This window comes from Somniosus microcephalus, chromosome 2 (assembly GCF_052327205.1).
Source record: "Somniosus microcephalus isolate GS21.2 chromosome 2, FLI_Smic_1.0, whole genome shotgun sequence".
Taxonomy (NCBI): domain Eukaryota; kingdom Metazoa; phylum Chordata; class Chondrichthyes; order Squaliformes; family Somniosidae; genus Somniosus; species Somniosus microcephalus.
The window spans coordinates 383,736,803-383,762,302 of NC_140988.1; the positions used below are offsets into that span (position 1 = coordinate 383,736,803).

The following is a 25,500-nucleotide window of genomic DNA, read 5'->3' on the forward strand; positions in this document are numbered from 1 at the left end:
GTGTAATCGACACCGTCAGGAGCGGAGGAGAGCGGAGGGGGGATGGATATCGTACCTCGGCGTGTAATCGACACCGTCAGGAGGGAAGGAGAGCGGAGGGGGGATGGATATCGTACCTCGGCACGTAATCGACACCGTCAGGAGGGGAGGAGAGCGGAGGGGGATGGATATCGTACCTCGGCGTGTAATCGACACCGTCAGGAGTGGAGGAGAGCGGAGGGGGGATGGATATCGTACCTCGGCACGTAATCGACACCGTCAGGAGGGGAGGAGAGCGGAGGGGGATGGATATCGTACCTCGGCGTGTAATCGACACCGTCAGGAGGGGAGGAGAGCGGAGGGGGGATGGATATCGTACCTCAGCGTGTAATCGACACCGTCAGGAGCGGAGGAGAGCGGAGGGGGGATGGATATCGTACCTCAGCGTGTAATCGACACCGTCAGGAGCGGAGGAGAGCGGAGGGGGGATGGATATCGTACCTCGGCGTGTAATCCACACCGTCAAGAGCGGAGGAGAGCGGAGGGGGGATGGATATCGTACCTCAGCGTGTAATCGACACCGTCAGGAGGGAAGGAGAGCGGAGGGGGGATGGATATCGTACCTCGGCGTGTAATCGACACCGTCAGGAGCGGAGGAGAGCGGAGGGGGGATGGATATCGTACCTCAGCGTGTAATCGACACCGTCAGGAGGGGAGGAGAGCGGAGGGGGATGGATATCGTACCTCGGCGTGTAATCGACACCGTCAGGAGGGGAGGAGAGCGGAGGGGGGATGGATATCGTACCTCGGCGTGTAATCGACACCGTCAGGAGGGGAGGAGAGCGGAGGGGGATGGATATCGTACCTCGGCGTGTAATCGACACCGTCAGGAGGGGAGGAGAGCGGAGGGGGATGGATATCGTACCTCGGCGTGTAATCGACACCGTCAGGAGCGGAGGAGAGCGGAGGGGGATGGATATCGTACCTCGGCGTGTAATCGACACCGTCAGGAGGGGAGGAGAGCGGAGGGGGGATGGATATCGTACCTTGGTGTGTAATCGACACCGTCAGGAGGGGAGGAGAGCGGAGGGGGGATGGATATCGTACCTCGGCGTGTAATCGACACCGTCAGGAGGGGAGGAGAGCGGAGGGGGGATGGATATCGTACCTCGGCGTGTAATCGACACCGTCAGGAGGGGAGGAGAGCGGAGGGGGATGGATATCGTACCTCGGCGTGTAATCGACACCGTCAGGAGCGGAGGAGAGCGGAGGGGGGATGGATATCGTACCTTGGTGTGTAATCGACACCGTCAGGAGCGGAGGAGAGCGGAGGGGGGATGGATATCGTACCTCGGCACGTAATCGACATCGTCAGGAGCGGAGGAGAGCGGAGGGGGGATGGATATCGTACCTCGGCGTGTAATCGACACCGTCAGGAGCGGAGGAGAGCGGAGGGGGGATGGATATCGTACCTTGGTGTGTAATCGACACCGTCAGGAGCGGAGGAGAGCGGAGGGGGGATGGATATCGTACCTCGGCACGTAATCGACATCGTCAGGAGCGGAGGAGAGCGGAGGGGGGATGGATATCGCACCTCGGCGTGTAATCGACACCGTCAGGAGCGGAGGAGAGCGGAGGGGGGATGGATATCGCACCTCGGCGCGTAATCGACACCGTCAGGAGCGGAGGAGTGCGGAGGGGGATGGATATCGTACCTCGGCGTGTAATCGACACCGTCAGGAGGGGAGGAGAGCGGAGGGGGATGGATATCGTACCTCGGCGCGTAATCGATACCGTCAGGAGCAGAGGAGAGCGGAGGGGGGATGGATATCGTACCTCGGCGTGTAATCGACACCGTCAGGAGCGGAGGAGAGCGGAGGGGGATGGATATCGTACCTCGGCGTGTAATCGACACCGTCAGGAGCGGAGGAGTGCGGAGGGGGATGGATATCGTACCTCGGCGTGTAATCGACACCGTCAGGAGGGGAGGAGAGCGGAGGGGGATGGATATCGTACCTCGGCGTGTAATCGATACCGTCAGGAGCAGAGGAGAGCGGAGGGGGGATGGATATCGTACCTCGGCGTGTAATCGACACCGTCAGGAGCGGAGGAGAGCGGAGGGGGATGGATATCGTACCTCGGCGTGTAATCGACACCGTCAGGAGCGGAGGAGTGCGGAGGGGGATGGATATCGTACCTCGGCGTGTAATCGACACCGTCAGGAGGGGAGGAGAGCGGAGGGGGATGGATATCGTACCTCGGCGTGTAATCGATACCGTCAGGAGCAGAGGAGAGCGGAGGAGGATGGATATCGTACCTCGGTGTGTAATCGACACCGTCAGGAGCGGAGGAGAGCGGAGGGGGATGGATATCGTACCTCGGCGTGTAATCGATACCGTCAGGAGCAGAGGAGAGCGGAGGGGGGATGGATATCGTACCTCGGCGTGTAATCGACACCGTCAGGAGCGGAGGAGAGCGGAGGGGGATGGATATCGTACCTCGGCGTGTAATCGACACCGTCAGGAGCGGAGGAGAGCGGAGGGGGGATGGATATCGTACCTCGGCGTGTAATCGACACCGTCAGGAGGGGAGGAGAGCGGAGGGGGGATGGATATCGTACCTCGGCGTGTAATCGACACCGTCAGGAGCGGAGGAGAGCGGAGGGGGATGGATATCGTACCTCGGCGTGTAATCAACACCGTCAGGAGCGGAGGAGAGCGGAGGGGGGATGGATATCGTACCTCGGCGTGTAATCGATACCGTCAGGAGGGGAGGAGAGCGGAGGGGGGATGGATATCGTACCTCAGCACGTAATCGATACCGTCAGGAGGGGAGGAGAGCGGAGGGGGGATGGATATCGTACCTCGGCGTGTAATCAACACCGTCAGGAGGGGAGGAGAGCGGAGGGGGATGGATATCGTACCTCGGCGTGTAATCGACACCGTCAGGAGCGGAGGAGAGCGGAGGGGGGATGGATATCGTACCTCGGCGTGTAATCGACACCGTCAGGAGGGAAGGAGAGCGGAGGGGGGATGGATATCGTACCTCGGCACGTAATCGACACCGTCAGGAGGGGAGGAGAGCGGAGGGGGATGGATATCGTACCTCGGCGTGTAATCGACACCGTCAGGAGTGGAGGAGAGCGGAGGGGGGATGGATATCGTACCTCGGCACGTAATCGACACCGTCAGGAGGGGAGGAGAGCGGAGGGGGATGGATATCGTACCTCGGCGTGTAATCGACACCGTCAGGAGGGGAGGAGAGCGGAGGGGGGATGGATATCGTACCTCAGCGTGTAATCGACACCGTCAGGAGCGGAGGAGAGCGGAGGGGGGATGGATATCGTACCTCAGCGTGTAATCGACACCGTCAGGAGCGGAGGAGAGCGGAGGGGGGATGGATATCGTACCTCGGCGTGTAATCCACACCGTCAAGAGCGGAGGAGAGCGGAGGGGGGATGGATATCGTACCTCAGCGTGTAATCGACACCGTCAGGAGGGAAGGAGAGCGGAGGGGGGATGGATATCGTACCTCGGCGTGTAATCGACACCGTCAGGAGCGGAGGAGAGCGGAGGGGGGATGGATATCGTACCTCAGCGTGTAATCGACACCGTCAGGAGGGGAGGAGAGCGGAGGGGGATGGATATCGTACCTCGGCGTGTAATCGACACCGTCAGGAGGGGAGGAGAGCGGAGGGGGGATGGATATCGTACCTCGGCGTGTAATCGACACCGTCAGGAGGGGAGGAGAGCGGAGGGGGATGGATATCGTACCTCGGCGTGTAATCGACACCGTCAGGAGGGGAGGAGAGCGGAGGGGGATGGATATCGTACCTCGGCGTGTAATCGACACCGTCAGGAGCGGAGGAGAGCGGAGGGGGATGGATATCGTACCTCGGCGTGTAATCGACACCGTCAGGAGGGGAGGAGAGCGGAGGGGGGATGGATATCGTACCTTGGTGTGTAATCGACACCGTCAGGAGGGGAGGAGAGCGGAGGGGGGATGGATATCGTACCTCGGCGTGTAATCGACACCGTCAGGAGGGGAGGAGAGCGGAGGGGGGATGGATATCGTACCTCGGCGTGTAATCGACACCGTCAGGAGGGGAGGAGAGCGGAGGGGGATGGATATCGTACCTCGGCGTGTAATCGACACCGTCAGGAGCGGAGGAGAGCGGAGGGGGGATGGATATCGTACCTTGGTGTGTAATCGACACCGTCAGGAGCGGAGGAGAGCGGAGGGGGGATGGATATCGTACCTCGGCACGTAATCGACATCGTCAGGAGCGGAGGAGAGCGGAGGGGGGATGGATATCGTACCTCGGCGTGTAATCGACACCGTCAGGAGCGGAGGAGAGCGGAGGGGGGATGGATATCGTACCTTGGTGTGTAATCGACACCGTCAGGAGCGGAGGAGAGCGGAGGGGGGATGGATATCGTACCTCGGCACGTAATCGACATCGTCAGGAGCGGAGGAGAGCGGAGGGGGGATGGATATCGCACCTCGGCGTGTAATCGACACCGTCAGGAGCGGAGGAGAGCGGAGGGGGGATGGATATCGCACCTCGGCGCGTAATCGACACCGTCAGGAGCGGAGGAGTGCGGAGGGGGATGGATATCGTACCTCGGCGTGTAATCGACACCGTCAGGAGGGGAGGAGAGCGGAGGGGGATGGATATCGTACCTCGGCGCGTAATCGATACCGTCAGGAGCAGAGGAGAGCGGAGGGGGGATGGATATCGTACCTCGGCGTGTAATCGACACCGTCAGGAGCGGAGGAGAGCGGAGGGGGATGGATATCGTACCTCGGCGTGTAATCGACACCGTCAGGAGCGGAGGAGTGCGGAGGGGGATGGATATCGTACCTCGGCGTGTAATCGACACCGTCAGGAGGGGAGGAGAGCGGAGGGGGATGGATATCGTACCTCGGCGTGTAATCGATACCGTCAGGAGCAGAGGAGAGCGGAGGGGGGATGGATATCGTACCTCGGCGTGTAATCGACACCGTCAGGAGCGGAGGAGAGCGGAGGGGGATGGATATCGTACCTCGGCGTGTAATCGACACCGTCAGGAGCGGAGGAGTGCGGAGGGGGATGGATATCGTACCTCGGCGTGTAATCGACACCGTCAGGAGGGGAGGAGAGCGGAGGGGGATGGATATCGTACCTCGGCGTGTAATCGATACCGTCAGGAGCAGAGGAGAGCGGAGGAGGATGGATATCGTACCTCGGTGTGTAATCGACACCGTCAGGAGCGGAGGAGAGCGGAGGGGGATGGATATCGTACCTCGGCGTGTAATCGATACCGTCAGGAGCAGAGGAGAGCGGAGGGGGGATGGATATCGTACCTCGGCGTGTAATCGACACCGTCAGGAGCGGAGGAGAGCGGAGGGGGATGGATATCGTACCTCGGCGTGTAATCGACACCGTCAGGAGCAGAGGAGAGCGGAGGGGGGATGGATATCGTACCTCGGCGTGTAATCGACACCGTCAGGAGCGGAGGAGAGCGGAGGGGGGATCGATATCGTACCTCGGCGCGTAATCGACACCGTCAGGAGGGGAGGAGAGCGGAGGGGGGATGGATATCGTACCTCGGCGTGTAATCGACACCGTCAGGAGGGGAGGAGAGCGGAGGGGGGATGGATATCGTACCTCGGCGCGTAATCGACACCGTCAGGAGCGGAGGAGAGCGGAGGGGGGATGGATATCGTACCTCGGCGTGTAATCAACACCGTCAGGAGCGGAGGAGAGCGGAGGGGGATGGATATCATACCTCGGCGTGTAATCGACACCGTCAGGAGCGGAGGAGAGCGGAGGGGGATGGATATCGTACCTCGGCGTGTAATCGACACCGTCAGGGGCGGAGGAGAGCGGAGGGGGGATGGATATCGTACCTCGGCGTGTAATCGACACCGTCAGGAGCGGAGGAGAGCGGAGGGGGGATGGATATCGTACCTCGGCGTGTAATCGACACCGTCAGGAGCGGAGGAGAGCGGAGGGGGATGGATATTGTACCTCGGCGTGTAATCGACATCGTCAGGAGCGGAGGAGAGCGGAGGGGGGATGGATATCGTAACTCGGCGAGTAATCGACACCGTCAGGAGCGGAGGAGAGCGGAGGGGGGTGGATATCGTACCTCGGCGTGTAATCGACACCGTCAGGAGCGGAGGAGAGCGGAGGGGGGATGGATATCGTACCTCGGCGCATAATCGACACCGTCAGGAGCGGAGGAGAGCGGAGGGGGGATGGATATCGTACCTCGGCGTGTAATCGACACCGTCAGGAGCGGAGGAGAGCGGAGGGGGGATGGATATCGTACCTCGGCGCATAATCGACACCGTCAGGAGCGGAGGAGAGCGGAGGGGGGATGGATATCGTACCTCGGCGTGTAATCGACACCGTCAGGAGCGGAGGAGAGCGGAGGGGGGATGGATATCGTACCTCGGCGTGTAATCGACACCGTCAGGAGGGGAGGAGAGCGGAGGGGGGATGGATATCGTACCTCGGCTTGTAATCGACACCGTCAGGAGGGGAGGAGAGCGGAGGGGGGATGGATATCGTACCTCGGCGTGTAATCGACACCGTCAGGAGGGGAGGAGAGCGGAGGGGGATGGATATCGTACCTCGGCGCATAATCGACACCGTCAGGAGCGGAGGAGAGCGGAGGGGGGATGGATATCGTACCTCGGCGTGTAATCGACACCGTCAGGAGCGGAGGAGAGCGGAGGGGGGATGGATATCGTACCTCGGCGTGTAATCGACACCGTCAGGAGCGGAGGAGAGCGGAGGGGGGATGGATATCGTACCTCGGCGCATAATCGACACCGTCAGGAGCGGAGGAGAGCGGAGGGGGGATGGATATCGTACCTCGGCGTGTAATCGACACCGTCAGGAGCGGAGGAGAGCGGAGGGGGGATGGATATCGTACCTCGGCGTGTAATCAACACCGTCAGGAGCGGAGGAGAGCGGAGGGGGGATGGATATCGTACCGCGGCGTGTAATCGATACCGTCAGAAGCAGAGGAGAGCGGAGGGGGATGGATATCGTACCTCGGCGTGTAATCGACACCGTCAGGAGCGGAGGAGAGCGTAGGGGGATGGATATCGTACCTCGGCACGTAATCGACACCGTCAGGAGCGGAGGAGAGCGGAGGGGGGATGGATATCGTACCTCGGCGTGTAATCGACACCGTCAGGAGCGGAGGAGAGCGGAGGGGGGATGGATATCGTACCTCGGCGTGTAATCGACACCGTCAGGAGGGGAGGAGAGCGGAGGGGGATGGATATCGTACCTCGGCGTGTAATCAACACCGTCAGGAGCGGAGGAGAGCGGAGGGGGGATGGATATCGTACCTCGGCACGTAATCGACACCGTCAGGAGCGGAGGAGAGCGGAGGGGGGATGGATATCGTACCTCGGCACGTAATCGACACCGTCAGGAGGGGAGGAGAGCGGAGGGGGGATGGATATCGTACCTCGGCGTGTAATCGACACCGTCAGGAGGGGAGGAGAGCGGAGGGGGGATGGATATCGTACCTCGGCACGTAATCGACACCGTCAGGAGCGGAGGAGAGCGGAGGGGGGATGGATATCGTACCTCGGCGTGTAATCGACACCGTCAGGAGCGGAGGAGAGCGGAGGGGGGATGGATATCGTACCTCGGCGTGTAATCGACACCGTCAGGAGCGGAGGAGAGCGGAGGGGGGATGGATATCGTACCTCGGCGTGTAATCGACACCGTCAGGAGCGGAGGAGAGCGGAGGGGGGATGGATATCGTACCTCGGCGTGTAATCGACACCGTCAGGAGCGGAGGAGAGCGGAGGGGGATGGATATCGTACCTCGGCGTGTAATCGACACCGTCAGGAGCGGAGGAGAGCGGAGGGGGGATGGATATCGTACCTCGGCGTGTAATCGACACCGTCAGGAGCGGAGGAGAGCGGAGGGGGATGGATATCGTACCTCGGTGTGTAATCGACACCGTCAGGAGCGGAGGAGAGCGGAGGGGGGATGGATATCGTACCTCGGCGTGTAATCGACACCGTCAGGAGCGGAGGAGAGCGGAGGGGGATGGATATCGTACCTCGGCGTGTAATCGACACCGTCAGGAGCGGAGGAGAGCGGAGGGGGGATGGATATCGTACCTCGGCGTGTAATCGACACCGTCAGGAGCGGAGGAGAGCGGAGGGGGGATGGATATCGTACCTCGGCGTGTAATCGACACCGTCAGGAGCGGAGGAGAGCGGAGGGGGATGGATATCGTACCTCGGCGTGTAATCGACACCGTCAGGAGGGGAGGAGAGCGGAGGGGGATGGATATCGTACCTCGGCGTGTAATCGACACCGTCAGGAGCGGAGGAGAGCGGAGGGGGGATGGATATCGTACCTCGGCGTGTAATCGACACCGTCAGGAGCGGAGGAGAGCGGAGGGGGGATGGATATCGTACCTCGGCGTGTAATCGACACCGTCAGGAGCGGAGGAGAGCGGAGGGGGATGGATATCGTACCTCGGCGTGTAATCGACACCGTCAGGAGGGGAGGAGAGCGGAGGGGGGATGGATATCGTACCTCGGCGTGTAATCGACACCGTCAGGAGCAGAGGAGAGCGGAGGGGGGATGGATATCGTACCTCGGCGTGTAATCGACACCGTCAGGAGCGGAGGAGAGCGGAGGGGGATGGATATCGTACCTCGGCATGTAATCGACACCGTCAGGAGGGGAGGAGAGCGGAGGGGGATGGATATCGTACCTCGGCGTGTAATCAACACCGTCAGGAGCGGAGGAGAGCGGAGGGGGATGGATATCGTACCTCGGCGTGTAATCGACACCGTCAGGAGGGGAGGAGAGCGGAGGGGGGATGGATATCGTACCTCGGCACGTAATCGACACCGTCAGGAGCGGAGGAGAGCGGAGGGGGATGGATATCGTACCTCGGCGTGTAATCGACACCGTCAGGAGCGGAGGAGAGCGGAGGGGGGATGGATATCGTACCTCGGCGTGTAATCGACACCGTCAGGAGCGGAGGAGAGCGGAGGGGGGATGGATATCGTACCTCGGCGTGTAATCGACACCGTCAGGAGCGGAGGAGAGTGGAGGGGGGATGGATATCGTACCTCGGCACGTAATCGACACCGTCAGGAGCGGAGGAGAGCGGAGGGGGATGGATATTGTACCTCGGCGTGTAATCAACACCGTCAGGAGGGGAGGAGAGCGGAGGGGGGATGGATATCGTACCTCAGCGTGTAATCGACACCGTCAGGAGCGGAGGAGGATGGATATCGTACCTCGGCGTGTAATCGACACCGTCAGGAGCGGAGGAGAGCGGAGGGGGGATGGATATCGTACCTCGGCGTGTAATCGACACCGTCAGGAGGGGAGGAGAGCGGAGGGGGGATGGATATCGTACCTCGGCGTGTAATCGACACCGTCAGGAGTGGAGGAGAGCGGAGGGGGGATGGATATCGTACCTCGGCGTGTAATCGACACCGTCAGGAGCGGAGGAGAGCGGAGGGGGATGGATATCGTACCTCGGCGTGTAATCGACACCGTCAGGAGCGGAGGAGAGCGGAGGGGGGATGGATATCATACCTCGGCGTGTAATCAACACCGTCAGGAGCGGAGGAGAGCGGAGGGGGATGGATATCGTACCTCAGCGTGTAATCGACACCGTCAGGAGGGGAGGAGAGCGGTGGGGGATGGATATCGTACCTCGGCGTGTAATCGACACCGTCAGGAGGGGAGGAGAGCGGAGGGGGGATGGATATCGTACCTCGGCGTGTAATCGACACCATCAGGGGCGGAGGAGAGCGGAGGGGGGATGGATATCGTACCTCGGCGTGTAATCGACACCGTCAGGAGCGGAGGAGAGCGGAGGGGGGATGGATATCGTACCTCGGCGTGTAATCGACACCGTCAGGAGGGGAGGAGAGCGGAGGGGGATGGATATCGTACCTCGGCGTGTAATCGACACCGTCAGGAGCGGAGGAGAGCGGAGGGGGGATGGATATCGTACCTCGGCGTGTAATCGACACCATCAGGGGCGGAGGAGAGCGGAGGGGGGATGGATATCGTACCTCGGCGTGTAATCGACACCGTCAGGAGCGGAGGAGAGCGGAGGGGGATGGATATCGTACCTCGGCACGTAATCAACACCGTCAGGAGCGGAGGAGAGCGGAGGGGGGATGGATATCGTACCTCGGCGTGTAATCGACACCGTCAGGAGCGGAGGAGAGCGGAGGGGGATGGATATCGTACCTCGGCGTGTAATCGACACCGTCAGGAGCGGAGGAGAGCGGAGGGGGGGTGGATATCGTACCTTGGTGTGTAATCGACACCGTCAGGAGCGGAGGAGAGCGGAGGGGGGATGGATATCGTACCTCGGCGTGTAATCGACACCGTCAGGAGCGGAGGAGAGCGGAGGGGGGATGGATATCGTACCTCGGCACGTAATCGACACCGTCAGGAGCGGAGGAGAGCGGAGGGGGGATGGATATTGTACCTCGGCGTGTAATCGACACCGTCAGGAGGGGAGGAGAGCGGAGGGGGGATGGATATCGTACCTCGGCGTGTAATCGACACCGTCAGGAGGGGAGGAGAGCGGAGGGGGGATGGATATCGTACCTCGGCGAGTAATGGACACCGTCAGGAGGGGAGGAGAGCGGAGGGGGATGGATATCGTACCTCGGCGAGTAATGGACACCGTCAGGAGCGGAGGAGAGCGGAGGGGGATGGATATCGTACCTCGGCTTGTAATCGACACCGTCAGGAGGGGAGGAGAGCGGAGGGGGATGGATATCGTACCTCGGCGAGTAATGGACACCGTCAGGAGCGGAGGAGAGCGGAGGGGGGATGGATATCGTACCTCGGCGTGTAATCGACATCGTCAGGAGCGGAGGAGAGCGGAGGGGGGATGGATATCGTACCTCGGCGTGTAATCGACACCGTCAGGAGGGGAGGAGAGCGGAGGGGGATGGATATCGTACCTCGGCGTGTAATCGACACCGTCAGGAGCGGAGGAGAGCGGAGGGGGATGGATATCGTACCTCGGCGCGTAATCGACACCGTCAGGAGCGGAGGAGAGTGGAGGGGGGATGGATATCGTACCTCGGCGCGTAATCAACACCGTCAGGAGCGGAGGAGAGCGGAGGGGGGATGGATATCGTACCTCGGCGAGTAATCGACACCGTCAGGAGCAGAGGAGAGCGGAGGGGGGATGGATATCGTACCTCGGCGAGTAATCGACACCGTCAGGAGCAGAGGAGAGCGGAGGGGGGATGGATATCGTACCTCGGCGTGTAATCGACACCGTCAGGAGCGGAGGAGAGCGGAGGGGGGATGGATATCGTACCTCGGCATGTAATCGACACCGTCAGGAGCGGAGGAGAGCGGAGGGGGGATGGATATCGTACCTCGGCGTGTAATCGACACCGTCAGGAGCGGAGGAGAGCGGAGGGGGATGGATATCGTACCTCGGCGTGTAATCGACACCGTCAGGAGCGGAGGAGAGCGGACGGGGGATGGATATCGTACCTCAGCGTGTAATCGACACCGTCAGGAGCAGAGAAGAGCGGAGGGGGATGGATATCGTACCTCGGCGTGTAATGGACACCGTCAGGAGCGGAGGAGAGCGGAGGGGGGATGAATATCGTACCTCGGCGCGTAATCAACACCGTCAGGAGCGGAGGAGAGCGGAGGGGGGATGGATATCGTACCTCGGCGTGTAATCGACACCGTCAGGAGCGGAGGAGAGCGGAGGGGGATGGATATCGTACCTCGGCGCGTAATCGACACCGTCAGGAGTGGAGGAGAGCGGAGGGGGATGGATATCGTACCTCGGCGCGTAATCAACACCGTCAGGAGCGGAGGAGAGCGGAGGGGGATGGATATCGTACCTCGGCGTGTAATCGACACCGTCAGGAGCGGAGGAGAGCGGAGGGGGGTTGGATATCGTACCTCGGCGCGTAATCGACACCGTCAGGAGTGGAGGAGAGCGGTGGGGGGATGGATATCGTACCTCGGCGTGTAATCGACACCGTCAGGAGGGGAGGAGAGCGGAGGGGGGATGGATATCGTACCTCGGCGTGTAATCGATACCGTCAGGAGGGGAGGAGAGCGGAGGGGGGATGGATATCGTACCTCGGTGTGTAATCGACACCGTCAGGAGCGGAGGAGAGCGGAGGGGGATGGATATCGTACCTCGGCGTGTAATCGACACCGTCAGGAGCGGAGGAGAGCGGAGGGGGGATGGATATCGTACCTCGGCGTGTAATCAACACCGTCAGGAGCGGAGGAGAGTGGAGGGGGGATGGATATCGTACCTCGGCGTGTAATCAACACCGTCAGGAGGGGAGGAGAGCGGAGGGGGATGGATATCGTACCTCGGCGTGTAATCAACACCGTCAGGAGCGGAGGAGAGCGGAGGGGGGATGGATATCGTACCTCGGCGTGTAATCAACACTGTCAGGAGCGGAGGAGAGCGGAGGGGGGATGGATATCGTACCTCGGCGTGTAATCGACACCGTCAGGAGCGGAGGAGAGCGGAGGGGGGATGGATATCGTACCTCGGCGCATAATCAACACCGTCAGGAGCGGAGGAGAGCGGAGGGGGGATGGATATCGTACCTCGGCGTGTAATCGACACCGTCAGGAGCGGAGGAGAGCGGAGGGGGGATGGATATCGTACCTCGGCGTGTAATCGACACCGTCAGGAGGGGAGGAGAGCGGAGGGGGGATGGATATCGTACCTCGGCGTGTAATCGACACCGTCAGGGGCGGAGGAGAGCGGAGGGGGGATGGATATCGTACCTTGGTGTGTAATCGACACCGTCAGGAGCGGAGGAGAGCGGAGGGGGATGGATATCGTACCTCGGCGTGTAATCGACACCGTCAGGAGCGGAGGAGAGCGGAGGGGGGATGGATATCGTACCTCGGCGTGTAATCGACACCGTCAGGAGCGGAGGAGAGCGGAGGGGGATGGATATCGTACCTCGGCGTGTATTCGACACCGTCAGGAGCGGAGGAGAGTGGAGGGGGATGGATATCGTACCTCGGCACGTAATCGACACCGTCAGGAGCGGAGGAGAGTGGAGGGGGATGGATATCGTACCTCGGCGTGTAATCGACACCGTCAGGAGCGGAGGAGAGTGGAGGGGGATGGATATCGTACCTCGGCGTGTAATGGACACCGTCAGGAGGGGAGGAGAGCGGAGGGGGGATGGATATCGTATCTCGGCGTGTAATCGACACCGTCAGGAGGGGAGGAGAGCGGAGGGGGGATGGATATCGTATCTCGGCGTGTAATCGACACCGTCAGGAGCGGAGGAGAGTGGAGGGGGATGGATATCGTATCTCGGCGTGTAATCGACACCGTCAGGAGCGGAGGAGAGTGGAGGGGGATGGATATCGTATCTCGGCGTGTAATCGACACCGTCAGGAGCGGAGGAGAGCGGAGGGGGGATGGATATCGTACCTCGGCGTGTAATCGACACCGTCAGGAGCGGAGGAGAGCGGAGGGGGAATGGATATCGTACCTCGGCGTGTAATCGACACCGTCAGGAGCGGAGGAGAGCGGAGGGGGGATGGATATCGTACCTTGGTGTGTAATCAACACCGTCAGGAGGGGAGGAGAGCGGAGGGGGGATGGATATCGTACCTCGGCGTGTAATCAACACCGTCAGGAGGGGAGGAGAGCGGAGGGGGATGGATATCGTACCTCGCGTGTAATCGACACCGTCAGGAGCGGAGGAGAGCGGAGGGGGGATGGATATCGTACCTCGGCGTGTAATCGACACCGTCAGGGGCGGAGGAGAGTGGAGAGGGGATGGATATCGTACCTCGGCGTGTAATCGACACCGTCAGGAGCGGAGGAGAGCGGAGGGGGAATGGATATCGTACCTCGGCGTGTAATCAACACCGTCAGGAGGGGAGGAGAGCGGAGGGGGAATGGATATCACACCTCGGCGTGTAATCGACACCGTCAGGAGGGGAGGAGAGCGGAGGGGGATGGATATCGTACCTCAGCGTGTAATCGACACCGTCAGGAGCGGAGGAGAGCGGAGGGGGGATGGATATCGTACCTCGGCGTGTAATCGACACCGTCAGGAGGGGAGGAGAGCGGAGGGGGATGGATATCGTACCTCAGCGTGTAATCGACACCGTCAGGAGGGGAGGAGAGCGGAGGGGGGATGGATATCACACCTCGGCGTGTAATCGACACCGTCAGGAGCGGAGGAGAGCGGAGGGGGGATGGATATCGTACCTCGGCGTGTAATCAACACCGTCAGGAGGGGAGGAGAGCGGAGGGGGGATGGATATCACACCTCGGCGTGTAATCGACACCGTCAGGAGGGGAGGAGAGCGGAGGGGGGATGGATATCGTACCTCGGCGTGTAATCGACACCGTCAGGAGCGGAGGGGAGCGGAGGGGGGATGGATATCGTACCTCGGCGTGTAATCGACACCGTCAGGAGGGGAGGAGAGCGGAGGGGGGATGGATATCGTACCTCGGCGTGTAATCAACACCGTCAGGAGGGGAGGAGAGCGGAGGGGGATGGATATCGTACCTCGGCGTGTAATCAACACCGTCAGGAGGGGAGGAGAGCGGAGGGGGGATGGATATCGTACCTCGGCGTGTAATCAACACCGTCAGGAGGGGAGGAGAGCGGAGGGGGATGGATATCGTACCTCGGCGTGTAATCGACACCGTCAGGAGCGGAGGAGAGCGGAGGGGGAATGGATATCGTACCTCGGCGTGTAATCAACACCGTCAGGAGGGGAGGAGAGCGGAGGGGGAATGGATATCGTACCTCGGCGTGTAATCGACACCGTCAGGAGGGGAGGAGAGCGGAGGGGGATGGATATCGTACCTCAGCGTGTAATCGACACCGTCAGGAGCGGAGGAGAGCGGAGGGGGGATGGATATCACACCTCGGCGTGTAATCGACACCGTCAGGAGCGGAGGAGAGCGGAGGGGGGATGGATATCACACCTCGGCGTGTAATCGACACCGTCAGGAGCGGAGGAGAGCGGAGGGGGGATGGATATCGTACCTCGGCGTGTAATCAACACCGTCAGGAGGGGAGGAGAGCGGAGGGGGGATGGATATCACACCTCGGCGTGTAATCGACACCGTCAGGAGGGGAGGAGAGCGGAGGGGGGATGGATATCGTACCTCGGCGTGTAATCGACACCGTCAGGAGCGGAGGGGAGCGGAGGGGGGATGGATATCGTACCTCGGCGTGTAATCGACACCGTCAGGAGCGGAGGAGAGCGGAGGGGGGATGGATATCGTACCTCGGCGTGTAATCGACACCGTCAGGAGCGGAGGAGAGCGGAGGGGGGATGGATATCGTACCTCGGCGTGTAATCGACACCGTCAGGAGGGGAGGAGAGCGGAGGGGGGATGGATATCACACCTCGGCGTGTAATCGACACCGTCAGGAGGGGAGGAGAGCGGAGGGGGGATGGATATCGTACCTCGGCGTGTAATCGACACCGTCAGGAGGGGAGGAGAGCGGAGGGGGGATGGATATCACACCTCGGCGTGTAATCGACACCGTCAGGAGCGGAGGAGAGCGGAGGGGGGATGGATATCACACCTCGGCGTGTAATCAACACCGTCAGGAGGGGAGGAGAGCGGAGGGGGGATGGATATCGTACCTCGGCGTGTAATCGACACCGTCAGGAGCGGAGGAGAGTGGAGGGGGGATGGATATCGTACCTCGGCGTGTAATCAACACCGTCAGGAGTGGAGGAGAGCGGAGGGGGATGGATATCGTACCTCGGCGTGTAATCGACACCGTCAGGAGCGGAGGAGAGCGGAGGGGGATGGATATCGTACCTCGGCGTGTAATCAACACCGTCAGGAGCGGAGGAGAGCGGAGGGGGGATGGATATCGTACCTCGGCGTGTAATCGACACCGTCAGGAGCGGAGGAGAGCGGAGGGGGGATGGATATCATACCTCGGCGTGTAATCGACACCGTCAGGAGCGGAGGAGAGCGGAGGGGGATGGATATCGTACCTCGGCGTGTAATCAACACCGTCAGGAGCGGAGGAGAGCGGAGGGGGGATGGATATCGTACCTCGGCGTGTAATCAACACCGTCAGGAGGGGAGGAGAGCGGAGGGGGGATGGATATCGTACCTCGGCGTGTAATCGACACCGTCAGGAGCGGAGGAGAGCGGAGGGGGGATGGATATCATACCTCGGCGTGTAATCGACACCGTCAGGAGCGGAGGAGAGCGGAGGGGGATGGATATCGTACCTCGGCGCGTAATCGACACCGTCAGGAGCGGAGGAGAGCGGAGGGGGGATGGATATCGTACCTCGGCGCGTAATCGACACCGTCAGGAGCGGAGGAGAGCGGAGGGGGGATGGATATCGTACCTCGGCGTGTAATCGACACCGTCAGGAGCGGAGGAGAGCGGAGGGGGGATGGATATCGTACCTCGGCGTGTAATCGACACCGTCAGGAGCGGAGGAGAGTGGAGGGGGGATGGATATCGTACCTCGGCGTGTAATCAACACCGTCAGGAGCGGAGGAGAGCGGAGGGGGATGGATATCGTACCTCGGCGTGTAATCGACACCGTCAGGAGCGGAGGAGAGCGGAGGGGGGATGGATATCGTACCTCGGCGTGTAATCGACACCGTCAGGAGGGGAGGAGAGCGGAGGGGGGATGGATATCGTACCTCGGCGTGTAATCGACACCGTCAGGAGCGGAGGAGAGCGGAGGGGGGATGGATATCGTACCTCGGCGTGTAATCGACACCGTCAGGAGCGGAGGAGAGTGGAGGGGGATGGATATCGTACCTCGGCGTGTAATCGACACCGTCAGGAGGGGAGGAGAGTGGAGGGGGGATGGATATCGTACCTCGGCGTGTAATCGACACCGTCAGGAGCGGAGGAGAGTGGAGGGGGGATGGATATCGTACCTCGGCGTGTAATCGACACCGTCAGGAGGGGAGGAGAGCGGAGGGGGATGGATATCGTACCTCGGCGTGTAATCGACACCGTCAGGAGGGGAGGAGAGCGGAGGGGGATGGATATCGTACCTCGGCACGTAATCGACACCGTCAGGAGCGGAGGAGAGCGGAGGGGGATGGATATCGTACCTCGGCGTGTAATCGACACCGTCAGGAGGGGAGGAGAGCGGAGGGGGATGGATATCGTACCTCGGCGTGTAATCGACACCGTCAGGAGCGGAGGAGAGCGGAGGGGGATGGATATCGTACCTCGGCGTGTAATCGATACCGTCAGGAGCGGAGGAGAGCGGAGGGGGATGGATATCGTACCTCGGCGTGTAATCGACACCGTCAGGAGCGGAGGAGAGCGGTGGGGGATGGATATCGTACCTCGGCGTGTAATCGACACCGTCAGGAGCGGAGGAGAGCGGAGGGGGGATGGATATCGTACCTCAGCGTGTAATCGACACCGTCAGGAGCGGAGGAGAGCGGAGGGGGATGGATATCGTACCTCGGCGTGTAATCGACACCGTCAGGAGCGGAGGAGAGCGGAGGGGGGATGGATATCGTACCTCGGCGTGTAATCGACACCGTCAGGAGTGGAGGAGAGCGGAGGGGGATGGATATCGTACCTCGGCGTGTAATCGACACCGTCAGGAGGGGAGGAGAGCGGAGGGGGGATGGATATCGTACCTCAGCGTGTAATCGACACCGTCAGGAGGGGAGGAGAGCGGAGGGGGGATGGATATCGTACCTCGGCGTGTAATCGACACCGTCAGGAGCGGAGGAGAGCGGAGGGGGATGGATATCGTACCTCGGCGTGTAATCGACACCGTCAGGAGGGGAGGAGAGCGGAGGGGGGATGGATATCGTACCTCGGTGTGTAATCAACACCGTCAGGAGCGGAGGAGAGCGGAGGGGGGATGGATATCGTACCTCGGCGTGTAATCGACACCGTCAGGAGCGGAGGAGAGCGGAGGGGGATGGATATCGTACCTCGGCGTGTAATCGACACCGTCAGGAGGGGAGGAGAGCGGAGGGGGGATGGATATCGTACCTCGGTGTGTAATCAACACCGTCAGGAGCGGAGGAGAGCGGAGGGGGGATGGATATCGTACCTCGGCGTGTAATCGACACCGTCAGGAGGGGAGGAGAGCGGAGGGGGGATGGATATCGTACCTCGGCGTGTAATCGACACCGTCAGGAGCGGAGGAGAGCGGAGGGGGGATGGATATCGTACCTCGGCACGTAATCGACACCGTCAGGAGCGGAGGAGAGCGGAGGGGGATGGATATCGTACCTCGGCGTGTAATCGACACCGTCAGGAGGGGAGGAGAGCGGAGGGGGGATGGATATCGTACCTCGGCGTGTAATCGACACCGTCAGGAGGGGAGGAGAGCGGAGGGGGGATGGATATCGTACCTCGGCGTGTAATCGACACCGTCAGGAGCGGAGGAGAGCGGAGGGGGGATGGATATCGTACCTCGGCGTGTAATCGACACCGTCAGGAGGGGAGGAGAGCGGAGGGGGGATGGATATCGTACCTCGGCGTGTAATCGACACCGTCAGGAGCGGAGGAGAGCGGAGGGGGGATGGATATCGTACCTCGGCGTGTAATCAACACCGTCAGGAGCGGAGGAGAGCGGAGGGGGATGGATATTGTACCTCGGCACGTAATCGACACCGTCAGGAGGGGAGGAGAGCGGAGGGGGGATGGATATCGTACCTCGGCGTGTAATCAACACCGTCAGGAGCGGAGGAGAGCGGAGGGGGATGGATATTGTACCTCGGCACGTAATCGACACCGTCAGGAGGGGAGGAGAGCGGAGGGGGGATGGATATCGTACCTCGGCGTGTAATCGACACCGTCAGGAGCGTCGGAGAGCGGAGGGGGGATGGATATCGTACCTCGGCGTGTAATCGACACCGTCAGGAGCGGAGGAGGATGGATATCGTACCTCGGCGTGTAATCGACACCGTCAGGAGGGGAGGAGAGCGGAGGGGGGATGGATATCGTACCTCGGCGTGTAATCGACACTGTCAGGAGGGGAGGAGAGCGGAGGGGGATGGATATCGTACCTCGGCGTGTAATCGACACCGTCAGGAGGGGAGGAGAGCGGAGGGGGGATGGATATCGTACCTCGGCGTGTAATCAACACCGTCAGGAGCGGAGGAGAGCGGAGGGGGATGGATATCGTACCTCGGCGTGTAATCGACACCATCAGGAGTGGAGGAGAGCGGAGGGGGGATGGATATCGTACCTCGGCACGTAATCGACACCGTCAGGAGCGGAGGAGAGCGGAGGGGGGATGGATATCGTACCTCGGCGTGTAATCGACACCGTCAGGAGCGGAGGAGAGCGGAGGGGGGATGGATATCGTACCTCGGCACGTAATCGACACCGTCAGGAGCGGAGGAGAGCGGAGGGGGGATGGATATCGTACCTCGGCACGTAATCGACACCGTCAGGAGCGGAGGGGGGATGGATGTCGTACCTCGGCGCGTAATCGACACCGTCAGGAGGGGAGGAGAGCGGAGGGGGATGGATATCGTACCTCGGCGCGTAATCGACACCGTCAGGAGCGGAGGAGAGCGGAGGGGGGATGGATATCGTACCTCGGCGCGTAATCGACACCGTCAGGAGCGGAGGAGAGCGGAGGGGAGATGGATATCGTACCTCGGCACGTAATCGACATCGTCAGGAGCGGAGGAGAGCGGAGGGGGGATGGATATCGTACCTCGGCACGTAATCGACACCGTCAGGGGCGGAGGAGAGCGGAGGGGGGATGGATATCGTACCTCGGCGTGTAATCGACACCGTCAGGAGCGGAGGAGAGCGGAGGGGGGATGTATATCGTACCTCGGCGTGTAATCGACACCGTCAGGGGCGGAGGAGAGTGGAGAGGGGATGGATATCGTACCTCGGCGTGTAATTGACACCATCAGGAGGGGAGGAGAGCGGAGGGGGATGGATATCGTACCTCGGCGTGTAATTGACACCGTCAGGAGCGGAGGAGAGCGGAGGGGGGATCGATATCGTACCTCGGTGTGTAATCGACACCGTCAGGAGCGGAGGAGAGCGGAGGGGGGATGGATATCGTACCTCGGCACGTAATCGACACCGTCAGGAGCAGAGGAGAGCGGAGGGGGGATGGATATCGTACCTCGGCACGTAATCGACACCGTCAGGAGCAGAGGAGAGCGGAGGGGGGATGGATATCGTACCTCGGTACATAATCAACACCGTCAGGAGCGGAGGAGAGCGGAGGGGGGATGGATATCGTACCTCGGCGCGTAATCGACACCGTCAGGAGGGGAGGAGAGCGGAGGGGGATGGATATCGTACCTCGGCGTGTAATCAACACCGTCAGGAGCGGAGGAGAGCGGAGGGGGATGGATACATTTCAGAGTTCTGTTGACTTGCAGCATCGCAATGGTGCCGATTTCCGAGCACTTGTTTTGTGTTTAATTTCCCCCCAAACCCCACCAAGTGAAGTGTTCATTGTTGCTGTGGATTGTTCACAACAACGAAAGTTTGAATTTTGTATTAGTGTTAGAAATGTTTTTAATGTAGATATTCTTTTTAAAGCTGTGGTTTGTTGCCTGTATCTTTTTTTTTTAAAAAGTGCCCTTTTAAGAAAACCCAACATGGGTTAGAAATATTGAATGAGCATTTCAGGCCAAGCGTAAGATTAGGGATTGTCTCCAATTTTTTCTCTCTCTCTCTCTCTCTCTCTGCCCTCTCTTCTTTCCTGGCCCAATATTTACCCCTCAATCAACATCACTGAAACAGATGATCTGGTCATTATCTCATTGCTGTTTGTGGGAGCTTGCTGTGCGCAAATTGGCTGCCGTGTTTCCCTAAATTACAACAGCGACCACACTTCAAAAAAGTACCTCTTTGGCTGTGAAGCGCTTTTGGACGTCCCGAGGCTGTGAAAGGCGCTGGAGAAATGTGAGTCTTTTCTTTTAGCGTATCACGACCAACGACTGGAATGCCTATCAGAGAACGTCATTGTATCAGCTCTACAGTTCATACAATGTATCACACATTAAAAGGGTTAAATATAAGAAAAGAGTATATACAAATTATATGAATGTATATTTATACACTCAGGGATATATCTGTTTATACACTGTATGGATAGATCTGTATTTTTGTGTACAACCATGAATGTTTTTCGATGCTTTTGCAACATAACATGTACCTTGTCATGCCAATAAAGCGATTTGAATTGAATTGAATAGTGGTCTCAATACTCTAAAGATATTGGCCCAGAAATTCGGGTTGGGGGCTTCCCGCGGGTGTAAGCCCCCGACCTGCACTTACCTAGCGCGCCGGCCGTTGAGCTGTGGGCCCGCGTGGGATTCCGATCCTGGGCCTCCTCCAACTGCCGGCGTGCTGTGCTTGCGTATCCCAGGGGCGCAGTTAGTTCGATGCGTCCCCTGGGATCACGTGGGCCATGGGGAGCCAATGGTAGCAGGGAATCTGTATTCATAGATTTGACAGGTAGAGCTGTCAAACCAATAAATACTATAAGCCCCAAAACATCACTAAATCTTCAAATAATTTTTTGTTTTAAACATCAAATTTTTTAAATAACTATAAATTACATGAAGTAACTATTTTAAACAATAATTTAAATTTTTGAAAAAATTAATTTTATTTTCTAACGGGGCTAAAAATAAACTTACCTTTCTTTAAAGTATTTTAAAATAATAAACCTGTGGAAAAAATGTTTTAATTTTAATTAATTCACCACTTACCTTGTGAAAAGCAGGCCTTGCGACTGCTTTTTAAAGTGTAACTGCTGGAGACTTACCTTCCCGGGGAAACCTGGAAAAAAACATTAGTTCGTTGCACACGCGCTGCCTCTCCGGCGCACGCGTTCCACCTCTCAACCCCTTCTTTCAGGGGAACGGAAGTGTCGGTTTCCCGCGCATGCGCAGTGCATGCACGAAACCGGCACTTTCGTTGGGCCTACGCGTGAGTACCCCGTGCGTACTCATGCGTTGGGACCCGAATTTCTGGGCCATTATACCAGTATCTGAAAAGATTACGTGACCAACTGATTACAATCGCATTCCCGGGCCAGGGAGCATTCTCCTCATTGTCAAAGTTCCCATGCTTCCTTCATCTGCTATTCTGAGGATAATCATTTGCACCTCCTCTGGGCCCACCTCTTGTTTCTACACTTAACTCATGATCTCATACCTTTTGCCTTGTACCATCCTCCCTTTTGCCATTTAATCACTCCGGCCCTCCACCCTATCACAGACCTTCCCTTTTTGTTCTTTTCCCCGGCTCTGTACTTGTTTAAAACCTGTTAATCTCGAACATCTCCGAGCAGCTCTGACGAAGGGTGATCGAGCTGAAACGTTGATTCTGTTTCTCTCTCCGCAGACGCTGCCTGACCCGCTGAGTGTTTCCAGCATTTTCTGTCTGTATTTCAGATTTCCAGCATCCGCAGTATTTTGCTTTCGATTACAATGGGGCTTGTCGAAATGTTACAGACCAGCCGCTGACTGAACCAGCGGGAGTCTGAACCAGTGGCCTCGGGTAAGAGTCGTGAAACCGGGGATTTATGTAATTTACAATCCAGTAATCCTCCCCCCACCTGCCCCTGCTGCCAACGATTTCAGCAAAATAATCTCCCTTAACCCTACCCAGTACAGATCCCCAGGGAACACCACTTGTCACATCCCGCCAATCAGAGAATGTTCCCTTTATCCCTACTCACTGTCTCCAACCCGACCCATGTTACAAGGTAGTCTCCAATTCCAAAATAACAACAGAAAACACTGGAAAAACTCAGCAGGCCAGGCAACATCCGTGGAGAGAGAAACCGAGTCAACGTTTCAGGTCGAAACCCTTCGTCAGAACTGAGAAAAGAGCAGGAAATGAAACAGATTAAAAGCAAGTTTGGGGGCTGGGAAATGGGGGAGGGGATGAAAGAACAAAGGGGAGGTCAGGGAGGGGTGAGGAGACATGAAGAGATATTCAAGGCGAGACGAGATGGTAATAGGACAGGTAAAGAGACAAAGGATGGCTCTAGATGAAGTGTGAAATGCGCTGACAGAGTGAGAGACAGCTGCCATGTGGGAGAGAGAAAGAGGAAAAGGCACAAACCAAGTGTGAATAAAAAATATATAAAAATAAAATCGGGGCCAAGGTTATGATCTGAAGTTGTTGAACTCGATATTGAGTCCGGAAGGCTGTAAAGTGCCTAATCGGAAGATGAGGTGCTGTTCCTCGAGTCTCCAATTCCATGTGGTCTCATTTTTGGTAATAATTTCTTCTGCGGAACCTTATCAAATGCCTTCTGGAAGTCCATATAGAAAATACCCCCTATCCAACCTGCTGGTGACCTTCTCAAAAAATGTAACTAGAATACTCAGACAAGACCTACCCAGTGTCAACCCTGGCTCAGTGGGCAGCACCCTAGCCTCTGAGTCAGAAGGTTGTGGGTTCAAGTCCACTCCAGAGACCTGAGCTCATTATCCAGGCTGACACTCCCAGTGCACTGCAGAGGGAGCGCCGCACTGTCGGAGGGGCAGTGCTGAGGGAGCGCCGCACTGTCGGAGGGGCAGTGCTGAGGGAGCGCCGCACTGTCGGAGGGACAGTACTGAGGGAGCGCCGCACTGTCGGAGGGGCAGTGCTGAGGGAGCGCCGCACTGTCGGAGGGACAGTACTGAGGGAGCGCCGCACTGTCGGAGGGGCAGTACTGAGGGAGCGCCGCACTGTCGGAGGGGCAGTACTGAGGGAGCGCCGCACTGTCGGAGGGACAGTACTGAGGGAGCGCCGCACTGTCGGAGGGGCAGTGCTGAGGGAGCGCCGCACTGTCAGAGGGGCAGTGCTGAGGGAGCGCCGCACTGTCGGAGGGGCAGTACTGAGGGAGCGCCGCACTGTCGGAGGGGCAGTGCTGAGGGAGCGCCGCACTGTCGGAGGGGCAGTACTGAGGGAGCGCCGCACTGTCGGAGGGGCAGTGCTGAGGGAGCGCCGCACTGTCGGAGGGGCAGTGCTGAGGGAGCGCCGCACTGTCGGAGGGGCAGTGCTGAGGGAGCGCCGCACTGTCGGAGGGGCAGTACTGAGGGAGCACCGCACTGTCGGAGGGGCAGTATTGAGGGAGCGCCGCACTGTCGGAGGGGCGGTACTGAGGGAGCGCCGCACTGTCGGAGGGGCAGTACTGAGGGAGCGCCGCACTGTCGGAGGGGCAGTACTGAGGGAGTGCTACACTGTTAGAGGTGTCGTCTTTCGGATTTTAACTCGGGGCGGACGGGGGTTTTTGTTCAAAGGCCGCGGTCAGGACAGAGCAAATACCGCAGCGCTGACTCACCGTGTGCTCCGAGGTCCCGGCTTCCCCTTGGAGAGCGAGCGTCAGTAGTCTGCTGGGAGGCGGCATGTCTTCGGGGAGCAGGGATGGGTCTCCAACTCCCTGGGTGTGAAACACAACTCGGCATTAACACAAGAACACTTTCTTTCTGCCTCCCTCAAGCGGACCGCGCTGAATCTTCCGAGAGGCCATTTTATCGGTGAATAGCGAGCTTGGCCAAACAGGAGCCATCCTCCTTCTATAAAAACACCAGCGCCGGCGTTATATCAAAATTATATCAAAATTGCAGTAAAGAGAATTGGGCGAAACAGAGTGATGACAGGAATTTACTGAGAGTGGAAATTCAGTGCAGAAAGGGAGGAGGTGCTCAATGCTTTCAACCAAATGGTTCTGTAAATAACTAAATAAACGAATAATCAGAGTAATTAATTAGATCTAAGGGGATAAAATTAAAATGAACTAAGTAGAAGATACCACAGGTTAGGATCTGGAATGCACTGCCTGAAAGGGTGGTGGAGGCAGACTCAATCGTGGCTTTCAAAAGGGAGCTGGATAAGTACCTGAAGGAAAAACATTTGCAGGGCTACGGGGAAAGGGCGGGGGAGTGGGACTAGCTGAAGTGCTCTTGCAGAGAGCCGGCACTGGCTCGACGGGCCGAATGGCCTCCTTCTGTGCTGTAACCATTCTATGATTCTATACCAACATTAAAGGGATCCGAATTGCATTAAATAAAAATCTGCTTTGTGTAAATAATTAAATAACAAATGGGAGTAAGGGCATATTAAATTAAACATACATATGATGCAAGTAGATACAATTTTAAGCACAATGATGGGACAGCTGAGACCCTGTGCCGTGTGGGAACGCCCGGATACTCCACATCTCCTGGATAACCACGTGTGCAGGAAGAGCCTCCGGTTCCTCAAGCTCGCCTTCGGGTTATTTTTTATTCGTTCATGGGATGTGGGCATTTATTGCCCATTCCTAGTTGCCCTCAAGAAGGTGGTGGTGAGCCGCCTTCTTGAACCACCACAGTCCGTGTGGTGAAGGTACTCCCACAGTGCTGTTAGGGAGGGAGTTCCAGGATTTTGACCCAGCGACGATGAAGGATCGGCGATATACTTCCAAGTCAGGATGGTGTGTGACTTGGAGGGGAACTTGGAGGTGGTGGTGTTCCCATGCGCCTGCTGCCCTTGTCCTTCTCGGTGGTAGAGGTCGCGGGTTTGGGA

General features: G+C 58.8%; 1 protein-coding gene across 1 annotated transcript in view; it reads right to left on the bottom strand.

Moving 5' to 3' along the window:
• LOC147123818 (apolipoprotein L6-like) overlaps positions 1 to 25,500 on the bottom strand; it is a 90,629-nt gene that overhangs the window by 59,974 nt on the left and 5,155 nt on the right. The window contains exons 2-3 of the mRNA XM_085967275.1: positions 24,275 to 24,373; positions 20,835 to 20,936 (exon numbers count right to left, since the gene is read on the bottom strand). Coding sequence (XP_085823401.1) covers positions 20,835 to 20,936; positions 24,275 to 24,373 — 201 coding nt within the window. The remainder of the gene's footprint in view (positions 1 to 20,834; positions 20,937 to 24,274; positions 24,374 to 25,500) is intronic.